The following is a 15,130-nucleotide window of genomic DNA, read 5'->3' on the forward strand; positions in this document are numbered from 1 at the left end:
GACCATTCAGAAAGTTACTATGCTTGGAAAGAGTGCTTTATGGCCCATAAAACACTTCTGGGTGTCATAAAATGTCAACCCCCCTCCTCATATTTTAGGCATTTGGCAATTGGTGACCACAATTTACAACTTTTTAAACTGGTTTCTGGAAAAAAAAAATGTCCACTCAGGAGAATGGATTCATTTAATAATCACATGATTTGGACTTACAACCACTGTAAAAATGGTTGAAAAATGGCTCGTGGTGCCATTCAGATGCCAATAAGGATTGTAAGTCGAAGATTACCTGTCTCTAAACTGTTCAAGATATGTACTTAAATGAACAACATGACATATCTGTTTTCAAGAAGTAAAATTCTGCAGCAATGAATCATAGGAATAGGGCAGCTTTAACTATCTTGATTAACCATTCAGTGAATGCAAATAGAGATAAAATGCTGGAAAATTTAAATTTTTGTGCTCTGATATACCTCACAATTAAATTAGAATTTAAATTTCAAACCTGTTTTTTTTGTCCAATTCTGTGTGCTCTAGCCTGAGCTTGTAGATCATTTTGAGGGTTCCAGTCAGAATCAAATATAACAACAGTATCAGCAGATGCTAAGTTTATACCTAGACCTCCAGCTCTTGTAGACAGTAAAAAGCAAAAATCCTGAAATTAAGAGAAGAATTAAATAGTGGGAAAATGCATATGATACCGTAGATATGTGTGAGCTAAATTGTCTAAGTTAGATGGAAGGAAAATTTTAAGGGTTGACTGCATCTTTTTGCTGCAACCTCATAGGTTTCTAGATTTTTGCAGCTCTATCTGATAGCCCTATCACTTACATCAATGGCATAATTTAGTACAGTAAACTTCTAAATTAACTTATTAATCTTTGTTTAGTGGACTTTGAATTTAACAGACAAAATGCACTGAATAAATATATGTGCACTGGGTTAGTGGCAGCTGAGGAAAGAAAGGTGCTAGGAAGATTGACGCAGATAAGATCTGCAACACTGACAGCTGCTAAAGAAAAAAGAGGAGAGACAGGATGATGAATGAAAGCTTTACTCTATTATCTGCTCTGCCTATTCATTGTTTTTACTATTACAAGAAACTCCTAATTTGACAGATATTTATTTTTAACAGGTACTCCTTTCCCAATACCATGACAAATTTTTAACCCTGTTGTGTTTGGTGAATCTCTAAACACACCAACATTTGTTTCTTCATGTGTACAAGGGGGGAAAAAAGACAGCATATTAAGATTATTATTTTTTGTGTTAGTCTCATACTTGTTATGGCGAGCTAAGACTTGAACAAGGAGATCAATAGTTAGCAGCCTGTTGTAGAGTTAACAGATGACAGATAACAGATAACACCCTCTAAGGACCTGCAGGAAGTTATGATGGGATTTCCGGTAATCAATAGGAGCATTACCCCTGGCCTCCAGAGATGAGGACTTTAAGTTGCCTCTTCCCCCTAGTGCAAGGGTACACCACAAAGAAAATAGAGCAAAAGGGCCCTACAAGGCTCTTCATAAGAAAGGATCAGCACTGTAATGGTATGTGAAAATGATCTTGGGAGACAGGACAGTGAGATGCAACAGGGGAACAATCAGATAAAAGACAGCTTAACCCACAATAGAAATATGGATGGGAAAAGAGGCTTAGAAAAGTCTCTCCCTAGTTTTTGGGCTGTAAAGGGGATGGAGGGGAAGTACTTTCAGACCTGCAAAATTCTGTTAATGTAACATTACAATAAATAGAATTAATTCATCTGGTCATGTTTACTGTCAGATCTGCTTCATAAGGCTGACATGTGCCCTCCCATAATGAGCGGTATCAACACAGACTCTACTTAAGTAAACAGCAAAGCAAAGCCTCTCTGTTGGACATAACCATTCACTAAACCAGACTCCATTTACTTTGAAACTTGACTTTTGAATCCCATGACTTTGATTTTAGACCCTCAATTATAACCTTCTATTATACTCCGACTCTTGGATACTACTTTACACTTGGAAATTTTGGAACTCTATTAAAGCATGGCTTGCTTGATTTTTGGAACTTTCTTCTTGCTCGTGTCTGTGCATGTTTAGCCTGGGACAGAACAATTATCTTAAAAAACGAAAAAGACAACTGCCTACCTCAGAGGCTTCTGCATTAAAATGATCCAGTGCTTGTTTCCTCAGTTCTCCTTTTATTGACCCATCTAGTCTCTATGAGAGAGGGTGAGGAAAGAAAACAATTGTGTATGTATGTAAACAGGCATGAATAATGAATAATTCAATAATGGAAATAAATGCAGTCACAGTCATGTAGCTAAAGAATAACATTCTTACTTGAAAGGGAAACTGACGATATTTCAAATATTCAGCTAAGATGTCCAGCATCCGCACCATTTGAGAGAATATAAGTACTCTACTGCCACGCTCTCGTAAGCGAATCAGCAGCTTGTCTAAAAGAATTAGCTTCCCGCTACTCCGGATTAAGTTCTTTAAATGAAAAATAAAGCATTACTCTTTCAAACAGTTTTCTGGTTTTGGGTTTTTTTTTAAAAAAAAAAGTTTGACAGGAAGAAGATTACGTTTACAAGACAATGTTAATGCATTTCTATGAGAACTACTAGAAGCCCAATGTCTAAAAAGATAAAAAAGTGAAGTCAGAAAATTAATCTTGTCTTTATTAATCCATATAAATGTACCATAAACTAAAATTGCATAAAGGTAAGACAATTATTAAAATTATCTTTAAAAGCCACTCATTATACTACATAACAACCACTTTGGACTAGTATTGGTACTACCTAGCAATGATTTTTACACAACCTTATGAGACAACTCACTCATATTTTCCTGTTGCATACAAGATAGCCAAACAGAGAATTGCCTAAGAACAGTAAAACAGAAATTCTCATGAGGAATTTTCCAGTTTGCATCTTAGTCCCTCAGTGTAAGGAGGACCATCTCTAAAAAGTCCTTAAAGACATAGACTGAAATAGAAAAGATACACTAGCATACCAGATTTTGGTATCTATCTATCCTTATTATCAGTCTTGCAAATTAAGTTAGTTATCCATTTTAAGGGCAGTGCACCAATGTCATTCAAACATTTATCCTTATGGAGACAATTTACAGATAGTCTTCTACTTGTGACTCCAATTGTGACTGGAATTTCTGTTGTAAGTGATTATGGTCATAAATCAAATCAGATCTGATTTTATGGCAAATTTTACAGTGGTCATTAAGTGAATTGCTGCACTCATTAAACAAATAATATGTTCATTAAGTGAATCCAGCTTTTCCAATAGGCGTTTTTTGTTGGAAACTGACATAAAAGGCTGCAAATTGTGATAACCAACCAATCATGAATGTGAGCCAGTTGCCAAGTGCCTGAATTACATCATATGACTATGTGGGTGGTACGAGAGTTATAAATGTGAGTAAAGTCTTTAAATACTTTTCCTAAGGCCTTCATAACTTTGAACTGTCATTAAATGAATGGCTGTAAGTCAAGGACTACTAGTATCCTGTCGCCAATTCAACCTTACCTATAGTTATCATGAGAAAGTTGTTATAAAAATTAGGCCTGAGATTCCTGGGTCTCTCTTTTTCAGACCTATTGCTTATTTGCTTGATTTCTAACAGTTACCATAAAACAAATTTAAAATTTCAGTTGCTTAATATAATTATAAGTAATTAATAGTCAGTTTTCAGTTTTACAAAAAAATGTTGAGATAAATTTCTGTGATCAAAATGTAAGACTACAGTTGTTTGCAGGCAAATATTCTTAAAGCCAACCCCACAGAGAATGCATTATAGTAATTCAATTGGGAAATGACCAGGAGATGAGTGACTGGGAGGAGAGCACTACCCAATCCAGGAATACGTGTACTTGGTGCAAGATACAAAGCTGTGCAAAGACCCTTTTAGCCACAACTGTCCCCTGCTTTTTGAGTCACGAAATACCCCCCGATTGCACGGCATATCTGTTTGGGCTCATAAAACTCCCTCCAGCACCAAAGACATGAAATTGTCAGTACCCAACTCCCAGAGCCATTCATTCTTGCCAGAGTTCCGCTTAAGTGAAATGGATATCACCAATCCACTTATTTTCCTTTGCTTAGAACAGTGATGGCGAACCTTTTAGAGACCGAGTGCCCAAACTGCAACTCCAAACCCACTTATGCATCATCAGGTGCCGGGTGGGTGTGGCCCATTGGCTGGGTGTGGCCAAATGGGGGGCGTGGCCCATTGGGTGGGCATGGCTGCGGTGGTAACGACAGACTGGGTGGGACTGAAAAGTTCAATCAATTCCAACTTTGTAAGATCTTTTTTTTTTCCCCGCGAGAATCTGAAATTGACTGATTGAACCTTTTGTTTTTTGCACACGGCAGCGGAGGCCTAAAGCGAAAAAGTTTTATAAAACCCAGCTGAAGGCCTAGGACTGGGGCGACGGCGCGTGTGTCCACAGAGAGGGCTCTGAGTGCCGCCTCTGGCACCCGTGCCATAGGTTCGCTATCACTGGCTTAGAACATATAATAACAGAATTGGAAGGGACCTTTCCCTACTGAATTCTAAGTAACTATATCCACAGTATTTCCCTGATCCATTAATTTAGTCACTTTGTCAAAGAATGCAATGAGGCTTGATTCTTGCATTTATTTTTCTGTTTTGTAAACTATATAACTGAAAGAAGATATATGTAATATAACTGTAAAAGTATAAGAAAACAGCATCTTGAGTGACAAACCACTAAATCTCACTCAAAATAATGTGTGAATCTTGGAGTACATATAAAACAATTTAATGGATATTTACCTGTAAGGCCTCCTGTTTATTATAGAATTCATTATCATCTGGCGGCTTAATGAGGTAGCAATGATTACAACACTTTTTGAGTTCCATCATGATATTCAGAAAGCCTGAGGTGCTGCCTTTTGATCCCTTACTTAGGGCTTTGTAATTCCTTGTTAAAATCCACCTGTGACATTAAAAATAGTGTCGATAACAATACTGTAGAAAACAAAACATAAAACAAGAGATACATGGCAATTTGCATATATTTTTGTATCATTCTAATAAACATAATAAATGACTTACTTGTAATACTGCTTTTGCAATGCACTCATTTCCATTCTTAAAATTTGTTCAACCTTGGCAGGTAGAGATTTTTCTACATCTTTCTTAACTCTCCTCAACAGAAATGGTTCAAGTTCTTTGTGAAGACTTGCATAACCAAATTCCCTTCCTTTCCCATGTTCTTCTTCAAAATCTTCCCAAGAAGAGAATCTTCAATAAAAAATTCCCCACATTGTTACTTTGCAATACAAAGAGATTAAATTAATTCAAATATTAGTTTCACTTTAGCATTACATGTTCAGGATACAAAAATAAATACGTAAGAATTACAGATGGTCCTTGTGTAATGATCACTCAACTGTGGCTGTGGGTTACCTCCAGTATTACTAACAGTACATCTTTAAATAATTATAAGGAGGGGAACATGATATCGACATTGACATCTTGTTAGTGGGGTTTCTATAAGCATCTAGTTGATCATCAAAGACATAAGTAGGTATTTGGACTAACCCAGCAGCACCATTCATATATTCTTACCTTATAGTAAGCAAGAAAATGAACACTGAGATTCCTTCTATTTATGTTAAGAAGAAACCCTAAATCAGTTCACTGATACTGGGTTTTAGAGTCTACAACATTTCTGATATTTTTTTTTCCTTTAAAGCCAGTGAAAATTAATTCTAAAGAAAAAATTATTCCATATAGCCATGTATGTAATAGGCGGCCTTCCTGAGAATTTGTAATTGACCTCCAGACAAGCCAGTTTAAATTTCTCAATGTAATAATAACTGATTTTCTTAAAAAGTTAAAGTCTAAATATAATAAAGTAGCAAAGTTATCAAGTTTTATCTGACTGGAAATAGCACCCAAAATACAGAATTGAAATAAGGTGGTTCAGAAAGGTAAATATTAACCAAATTGCAACCTTACTATATGTTTGTCAATATGATTACCTACTTGTCTGGCATGATGAAATGAAGCAGGGACCACAGCTCTTTCAGGGAGTTTTGCAGAGGTGTTCCAGTGATAAGAAGGCGATGATTAGATTTGAAGTCTATTAATGTCTTATATAAGAGGGAGTCATCATTTTTTAATCGATGGGCTTCATCTACTCCTATAAAGGCCCAATTTAAGCCTCCAAGGAATGACTTTTCAGAAAGAAAAAAAACAAGTATGCTTTCTTTTAAAAGAAATATATATATATATTTAACATAGCAATTTAAAGTAAATTAGGGGCAGTAAAAATTACACAGTTAAATAAATAATAATATAAGAAGGCAGAGAAACCATTTTATCCAAAGCCCTAGAAGGATGGTGTTGATTAATTTTCTTTTTTTCTGTTTTCCTTTCAACAGGATGGAAATTATTTCTACCAGCCTTGGAAAAATCATACATTTTCCCATAAATTCTGATGGAAAGGAACATTATGGATCCCATAGGTGCACGTTTTCTTTCAATCTTGTTAAGAATGTCCCCTTTCAGTCTGCTGGAGGAGGAGGTAATTATAAAAGGCATCCTGAAAGGTCTAGTCTTCTTTTTGATAGACCTCTTTCTTCATCTTTGAAGAGGAATGTCCAAAATATTCAAGCCATACTTGGTAGTTTTTGGTATTTATCATAACAATCAGTCTAGTTTCTTATTTTTAACTGAAAAAAGTAACATGTTTTTAATATTCTGTTTTAATTTTTGGAAATTAATTATTAAATTAATCAATGTAACTACTAACCTTATCTTTCAGAAGAATTTCATAAGTTGTCAATAAGATATTAAACTTTAATCGTTTGGTCTGTAGATGCATCCATTCATGTGTTCTTATCTATAAACAAAATCAGTGAGATACAATACCACAGTTTTTTTTTAAAAAAAAATCTATGAAACAGCTAATATAAACAATCTGATTAATTTTAAACCCACCAATCTAAACACAAATTGCATATATAAACACATGATAATATATGGAGGAACAGGAAAGGAGCACAACATAGAAATTGGATTAATAAACAGCTGTGTTTAACTTCTTATAAGAAGGGTGGCTAAGATCCTTGATAACCCATTATCCATCTAGTGAAGAGACTGGAGTGCAATTCAATCAAAAGACTTTAAAAACAGCAGTTTCAGTTTTCTAAAGCTTTTCTCATTATCTTAAACAAATGATCAGGTTGATCTGAAATTAATAAATGCCAATGAAAATAAACCAAAACTGTATTTCTCTACCAACACCAGAGTAGAAAATAATAAAATATGTTGTGATTGTTTTTGAAAACCTGCCAGCTCTGAGTTAACGATTCTGTATTCTCTATTCACCAGTTTTTTTCAAGAGATGGCATACGTAATATTTGAAAATAATATGCAAAAGGATGACCAGGTGATAATTTAAGGATTCTTGCCTCTTTATGTAACATACTTCCAATTGGAGTAGTTGATTTCAGAGAAAAGACTATTAATTATTAATAGGTGTTGAGCTGGAACATTTTGAAGGCAGTATGTCTTCCCTAGACGCTTTTTCACGAGGAGTGTTCTCACAATGTAACTGTTTAAATTATGATTTTGAAATTATAGGCCATCTTTAGGTGATGTCATTTAGGAAGGGAATAATACTTGCCTAAATTACCCTGGAAATCATCACAGATTGCTGAAAAGTATCAAATCTGGGATTCTGCCAAAATATTGGCATCAAGGATGATATTATTGTACTACAAACCAGTTGCCATCAATTTCCCAAACTTTCTGCCATGTTTTTGGTTTTATGCAAAGATGATTTAGCATTGTAATAAATTTACTTTTCTTTTGGGAATTCCTTACATTAGCATCAAAACTTACTAATGAATAAATTGATGACTCTTACATTCCTGAAAGGGGCTTGTTAATTCTTATAAACCTCATTGGAGAAAGCTAGACTTTTTAAATCTAATTCTTGTAATTTTGGTCTGTTGGAAGTTAGAGTAGGAAGGCGAATCAGGTAAAGATCAATATTATTTTAGGAAAAAAATTGCCTAGATGATCTCATAAGATTCTTTGTTAAAGCATCTGCTACTAGTTTAACAAGGCAACAATTATTTTTAAATAATGTTTTGTTTAAGGTAGAACTACTCTTGAAATTGTCTCTGCGAGAATAAGGCTCTCTGGACTGTAATAGCATAAAACCAGTGGTGGGATTCAGCCGGTTCGCACCAATTTGGCAGAACCGGTAGCTAATTTTTTGTTGCCCAGGCCCAGAATGGACTTCCGGAAGTGGCATCTACACAGAGAACCGGTTGTTCACATATTTGAATCCCACCACTGCATAAAAACAATATCATCCTGCTTCCCAAGAAAACATATAATATTATGAAAAACAGGATGACAACCTAAATTATTAGGAATTATGAAAGTAGTTCCATAGAATTTACACTGAGAAACAAGATGAACTGCTTCTTTAAGAATCTAATCTCCCCATTGCAAAGCTATTTCTGGATTATTTCCATGGAATGCCTCATCTTATCACTTGAACATTAAATATTTTGAAATTAATTCTTAATTGGGTGGAAAGAGTCTTCTTTGTTAGCAGATACTTTTTTTGGTTACAAACTTTTGTTTGTCATTTTAAGTAAGTAGCTTGCCCTCTGAATATTTTTAGTTTGGAAATTTATTTGAAATCTCAACAAAGAAAACAGATGAACCTATGCCCTTTTCTGTGTTCACATAAAAGTTCACTGCAAATTACATAAAAAACTATATAATCACATTTTTTTAAAAAGCACCATGTATTGATAACTCTTCATTTTGAAAAAGAAAGAATTCATCAGGTATACACATTTAATAGAATAGACATTTAATGACAGTAAATTTTTAAATTCTGCTTCCTGTACTTCATATTTTCCATCTTGAAGTAGATACAGTATTTATTAATCTGAAATAGTTTGATTCCTGCCTTGCTTTTTGGCATGAGTAAATATATGTAGAGTAATTCTAGAAAAAATTCTAGAATTCTTTCCCAAAACTCAGATCTAAATTATCTGGTGTAAATAAGAACAATGTTTGGATAGGGACTAACTTTCTACTGTAGAACTCTTATCGCACTTTTTCTAGACAATTTTTCTAGCATTTAATGACCCAATGTTGACTCTCTTAGAATGCAAAACTGTATAATAACATCATCAAATAAATATTACAATGGTTCTAAGGAGGTTTCCAAGACAATATCTGTAGCAAGAGACAATGTGCCCAGAGACATGATCTATTGACAGCCTTTATAATTTCTTTCTTTTTTTGGTCTGACTATGCCATACACATAGTAATTATTTTGTTAGCAGTCACCCCATGCATCTTTTGAAAGCCCCACAGTTTGTAATTTGTTCTCAAATTTCCAAATGTTCCTGCTTGCTAAAAAAAGCTGTGGATCAAGGGATTACCCTTAAGGAAAAGAAAAAAGCTGAAAAAATATTACTCCTAGAAAAGCTAGCTCCTTAAATTATATCAAAGAAATATTTACATTTTATCAGTAAAACATTAAACACTATGTTCATGGTCACTTTTAAAGGATATTAGCTGAAAAATAATAATGGGTAAAGTGGCTAATGAATTCTGTCAATGTATTGTTTGTGATAAAACATTTCATTAAGTATCAAATGAAGAAAACAAAAACCAGGCTATCCAACCATGGTATCAGTTTTGAATTCTATCTGTAGCTGAATAAAGAGATGTGATATATACAAATTTCACATATGAGATTTATTTCCTATTTTACAGTGTATTTTCTCTTGCTCAATCAAATATCAAACTATTAAATAATGTCACTATATTTTAATTAATGTCTATCTAAAAATGAATTACAAATAATAAAAATTAACATAAAAATTATTCAGTATAGATGTGGATTAAAATTACATCTCTATAGTAATAATACTTCCAGATCTGTGTTTCCCATTAACATACAATTCTACTTACCACATTTCTACTGGTAATATCTCCCAAATAAACTACAGCATTCATCTGGGGAGCCCATGTCTCGATTTCTCTTTGCCAAGATGTCAGGGTGGAAAGAGGTACTACCAGCAAGAAAGGTCCATACAACTGATGTTCATGAAATAAGTAATTCAAAAAGGAGATGGTTTGTATCGTTTTGCCCAAACCCATTTCATCAGCAAGAATACAGCTATTTCCCCTGTAAAGTGATACGAATAAAATAAGTTAAACATCACATACAGATTCATTAATTCCTATATATTAGAAATTAAATTAAATTATGATAGTATTACCTTCTAAATTTGATCAATATAGTCATTTAAATTTTCACATGTACTTATTTTTACAATACTTATGCATATTTTAATCCACATGGAATCAAGGACAGAATAAAGCTCTGAAAAGATTTTTTTTACATTTTTAATTGCATAAGCTTTGACAGATTATTAAAAAATGAAACAAGAATAAAGTTACAAAAAGCAAAGTAGAAGTTACAGAACTACCAATTTATCTTCTCTGCAAACACCCCGCCCCCTTTTTTTGGTAGCCACATTCTCCTCTTCCCTTCCATTTACATTGTGTGCACAATTGTTGGGCAAATGAGTATTTTGACCATATCATCATTTTCATGCACATTTTCCACTTCCAAGCTATATAAAGTTGAATGCTTAGTGGAGATAAGCATATCAGGTGATGTGTATATGTGTAATGAGGGTGTGGCCTAAGGAGATCAACACCCTATATCAAGGTGTGCATAATTATTAGGCAGCTACTTTTCCTCAGGCAAAATGAGCCAAAAAAAAAGATTTAATTGATTCTGAAAAGTGAAAAATTGTAAAAAGTCTTTCAGAGGGATGCATCACACTTGAAATTGCCAAGATATTGGGGTGTGATCATAGAACCATCAAACGTTTTGTTGCAAATAGTCGCAAGAAACGTGTTGAGAAAAAAAGACTCAAATTAACTGCCAAAGAAGAATCAAACGTGAAGCTACCAGGAACCCATTATCCTCCAGTGCTGTCATATTTTAGAACTGCAACCTACTTGGAGTGTATATACTATATATTTATAGTATATACTGAAATATATTGTATATTTATAGCATACTTTGAATTTTAATCATTGGAGGTTATTGCTAATATCTGTCGTTATTTTTGATTAATCACTTAACTCTTTTCCTAAAAGCTATTATTCAAAACATCTGAATTTGTCTTTGCTATACAATGTGTCAGATACTGTGTCATTCATATATACCGTATTTTCCGGCGTATAAGACGACTTTCTAAACCCTGAAAATCTTCTCAAAAGTCGGGGGTCGTCTTATACGCCCAGTCGTCTTATACGCCGGAAAATACGGGTATTCTATTTTATTCCTTTACACATGTGGTTTGGCATATTACTCATCAAGTTTTCTCTCCCCCCCCCTCTCTCGCTCAAACTCTATATTTTAACTGGAAAAGTTAAAGTGTGTACCCATACACACACATATATGAATTTAGTTAACCTTCTATTATGAATATACATTATCAACTATTTTTTGTTTTCTCAATCTTGTATTATCAACACATTTCACTTTTCCAATGTTATAGCTGATTTTTTGCTGCATACATTATACATACACACATACTTAATAAATTTTGATGCTTTTATGTTTTCTAGAATTATTCCTAATAAAAATTGTTGTTTTAGTTCAATGTTGTATTTCACATTTTCTAAATGTTTGATGTATTTCCTTCTAATACTTTTGAGTTTTTCTGTGTAAGCACCACATATGATATATTTTCCCTTTTGGTGTATTTACTGCTATATAACTGGCTGGCAAGATTTTGATCTTCATGGTTTAATAAGACAACAGTACGTTTCCCCCCTTTGCTAAATTATATTCTTAAATACATTTTAAAATCCCAAGGAGCAGGGAAAGAATATATTTTATCTGATCCTAAAACTATACTTTGGGTTAAACATGTACAGAATGCAAGAATCTTATTTCAAAATGTAGTAATGCCCCAATATGCTTCAATTTTGCAAAGTGCCAATGTTAAACCTGAAATATCTTTAGAATATAATTATTATTTTTGCACCTTCAAATATGGATAGAACACATTTATGCAGATAAGAAAACCAGTTTAGTATAGTGGTTAGGGCACCGGGCTAGAAACCATAAGACTATTAATTCTAGTCCTGCCTTAAGCACAAAACCAGCTGGGTGACTTTGGGCAAATCATTCTCTCAGTCTTAGGAAGAAGGCAATGACAAGAGTTCCAAAACATTGCAGTAAGAAGTCCAGCCAGTTAAAGGCCAAAGTAAATAAATAAATTATTAGGTAAATGAAAATGTCTATGACTCTTATTTTCTCTGTTAGTAAAACTGAACAGAGCAAATATATATTTTAATATAGTATTGTAAGATTTTAAATATGTACTTACTTGCACCATGAATGGGCTAACCAATTTAGTCCATTTAATTGATAATCTCTTAACTCTAGGTTTTCATGACCTCCAATGTAATTAGGTTGTTTCTTTAAAGCCACAAATCTTGGTCTTTGCTTCAAAACCTACCAAAGTAAAAAAGAAATATTATTTTAATTCCTTATTTCGCTCCCAACTGAAAACCTGAATTTTATACTATTTGACATTTAAAGACAACAGAGATAATATAAAAATTTTTGAATTCATATTAAATCATATTCAAAAAAATCCTTGGATGTAAAAAAGCATAATTAGTGTAGAAAAACACCCAACTATAAATCATTTTGAGTTTGCAACACCTATTCTCAGTATTCCAAACTCAAAACATCACATTCCTGTTTTGAACGCTATTGTTTCAAATGTTCAGCTGTTTTGGGCAATTGATAAAAATTTTGTCTTGTACCAGTACTTTGGTATGGGGTTGGCAGTTTCTGCTTTAATTTCTCCCTCTTTCCTGCCCCGGGACAGGACGCAACAAGTGCTTCTATTCATCTGTATTGCCTTTGGCATGTGTATTGTGTGTGTGTGAGAGAGAAGGGGGGGAGACAATGTAATGTAATCTGGGGACCAGAGTACTGAAAAAAAATAACGGACAGGTATTTAAACACAGGGCACAATGAAAAACCATCTTAGATCTGATTAAACTTTGCTGAGAAATTAGGACCAGGACTGCTACAAAGCACTTGAAACTAGATTATGATTCACAGCTGCTAATCATTTAAAATTATCTGGTCCTAAGGCAACCAACAGAACCAATTTAATTCAAGCATGCAGTTCTTCAGTTTTCTTTTTTAATTTTCAAACCAATGTAATGGGCACCTGTTAAAAGGTAGACAAATCTCATTCTCCTATTATTTTGCTTTTCAATTTAACCTCTTTAGGACATACTCCCTCAAGCCCCTTCCCCAGGAAGACCTACTTCTTGGCTTGGGGCAATTAGAAGAATGAACATATGATAGGTGACAGGGCTGCTGTGTTTATTGCTGCATACCTCACACATAATTCAGCTTTTTCTTTTAAATGCAGGGTTACTCCACTCCTCCACATTAATTTAGGTCTAATATAGTCAATCTACTCTATTTCCCCCAATACAAATTCCAATTTGAAAACAGCTAAGAGTGGCAGAAATAATAAAGCAGTTAAGAGGATGAAAAATAACGAGACAATGAATTAAATCAAGTTCTACTAGTTACATGAGATGAAAAATGACTTAATGTAAAAAAAAAACTTTTAAAAACATGACACTATCTTGCTGCACCATCCCAGCTCCAGCAAAGGGAAAAAAGTCACGACACGTCATGTGACGTGGCGAGTTTGACACCCCTGCTATAAGCCAAAAAATATTTTGTCATTGTCCACAAATTGAACCTGATTGTGCAGGAAGGCCTTAGTCTGAAAAGAACCAAGATCTTTTCACAAGACACTGAGATTGCCATCAACACCTTACAGATACCATAAATCAATTTTAAACCAACCTGTCCCTATTACTACAGCTTACACTTCAAAAATAATCCATCTAATTCAGGGGTGTCAAACTCACGACGTCATGTGACATGTCACGACATATTGCGACTTTTTTTGCCATTGCCGGCAATGGGGTGGGCGCGGTTTCGCTATGATGCATTTGGCCCAAGGCCGGCATTTTGACACCCCTGATCTAATTGAATGCCATTTACAGTACTTGCTCTTCATATGTCTGCAAAAATAGCAGCTGACTGCATATGACACAACATGCCATGTGATTATATCTTGAGACCTTCTAAGAATGAAGACTCAGTAGCTAAAGCAATTTAATACTAGTATCTAATATTCCTGTCTTTTTCCCCTATTTATTTTCCTATTATCTGATTGCTTGGTTAAATAAATAAATTAGCCTACCTATTGATTGTTAGACCTAGATTCCAAAGATACAAAGATAATGTTGATGAAACATGTCCTTTTTCAAGTTTTTTTCTGCAGAATTTAAATGATTCCATTGTTACCTATGATTATATTTTTGTTTTCAAAAGTATTTTAAACAGCCTCCCTCTTACTAGTTTTTGCGTAAGTTGATTAACCAAGAACAGTCATCATGGAATGCCAATCTTATGATCCATGATCAAAAACAAGGGTCCAAGGGCTTGTTCTGAGTTGCCATTGTTTACTGTGGATTGAATAGCTATCCCAATGGAATGCGACCAATTTGGAATACTCTCCGGAGGAAAGTTTTGTTTCATACTTGAAATAAAATGCAGTTTCTGTATTGGCATATTCTTAGATGTTATGGATAAAGGCAACCTTGTCTGAATCACCATTTATGATGTGATATGTTTGTTTATCCTGAGGATCACTCAACTCATATATCTATTTGATTTATACCTGCCTTTATTTATGGACTCCCATCTGCACAATGAAAACACCAGATATAGAATATTATTTTAAACACTGAATATTAAGATACATTTACTTAAAGATATTTAAATTTTACCTACCTTACAATCTTTAAATGGAGTAGTCTTTGACTGATTTCTACTAAAATACTCATCAATGCGTGACTGGAACTTTTTTGCAATGAGAGCTCCATCTTCCCAGCTGCACTCTGAGTAAGGGAGACCTTGCCATTTACAATAATAATCTGGATAACCTGCTGCTGACTTCTGATTAGAATGGGCT

At 34.1% G+C, this 15,130-nt stretch overlaps 1 protein-coding gene across 1 annotated transcript in view; it reads right to left on the reverse strand.

Annotated features, from left to right (window-relative positions):
- The window catches only part of CHD1 (chromodomain helicase DNA binding protein 1), a 57,492-nt gene that overhangs the window by 19,914 nt on the left and 22,448 nt on the right, over positions 1-15,130 (reverse strand). Inside the window, exons 9-18 of the mRNA XM_015824419.1 lie at positions 14,950-15,128; positions 12,437-12,564; positions 9,993-10,209; positions 6,793-6,882; positions 6,024-6,214; positions 5,088-5,276; positions 4,806-4,968; positions 2,328-2,480; positions 2,133-2,204; positions 503-652 (exon numbers count right to left, since the gene is read on the reverse strand). Of these exons, the coding sequence (XP_015679905.1) occupies positions 503-652; positions 2,133-2,204; positions 2,328-2,480; positions 4,806-4,968; positions 5,088-5,276; positions 6,024-6,214; positions 6,793-6,882; positions 9,993-10,209; positions 12,437-12,564; positions 14,950-15,128 (1,532 nt within the window). The remainder of the gene's footprint in view (positions 1-502; positions 653-2,132; positions 2,205-2,327; positions 2,481-4,805; positions 4,969-5,087; positions 5,277-6,023; positions 6,215-6,792; positions 6,883-9,992; positions 10,210-12,436; positions 12,565-14,949; positions 15,129-15,130) is intronic.

The sequence above is a fragment of the Protobothrops mucrosquamatus genome, unplaced genomic scaffold, assembly GCF_001527695.2.
Source record: "Protobothrops mucrosquamatus isolate PMUCROS unplaced genomic scaffold, P.Mucros_1.0 scaffold2228, whole genome shotgun sequence".
Taxonomy (NCBI): domain Eukaryota; kingdom Metazoa; phylum Chordata; class Lepidosauria; order Squamata; family Viperidae; genus Protobothrops; species Protobothrops mucrosquamatus.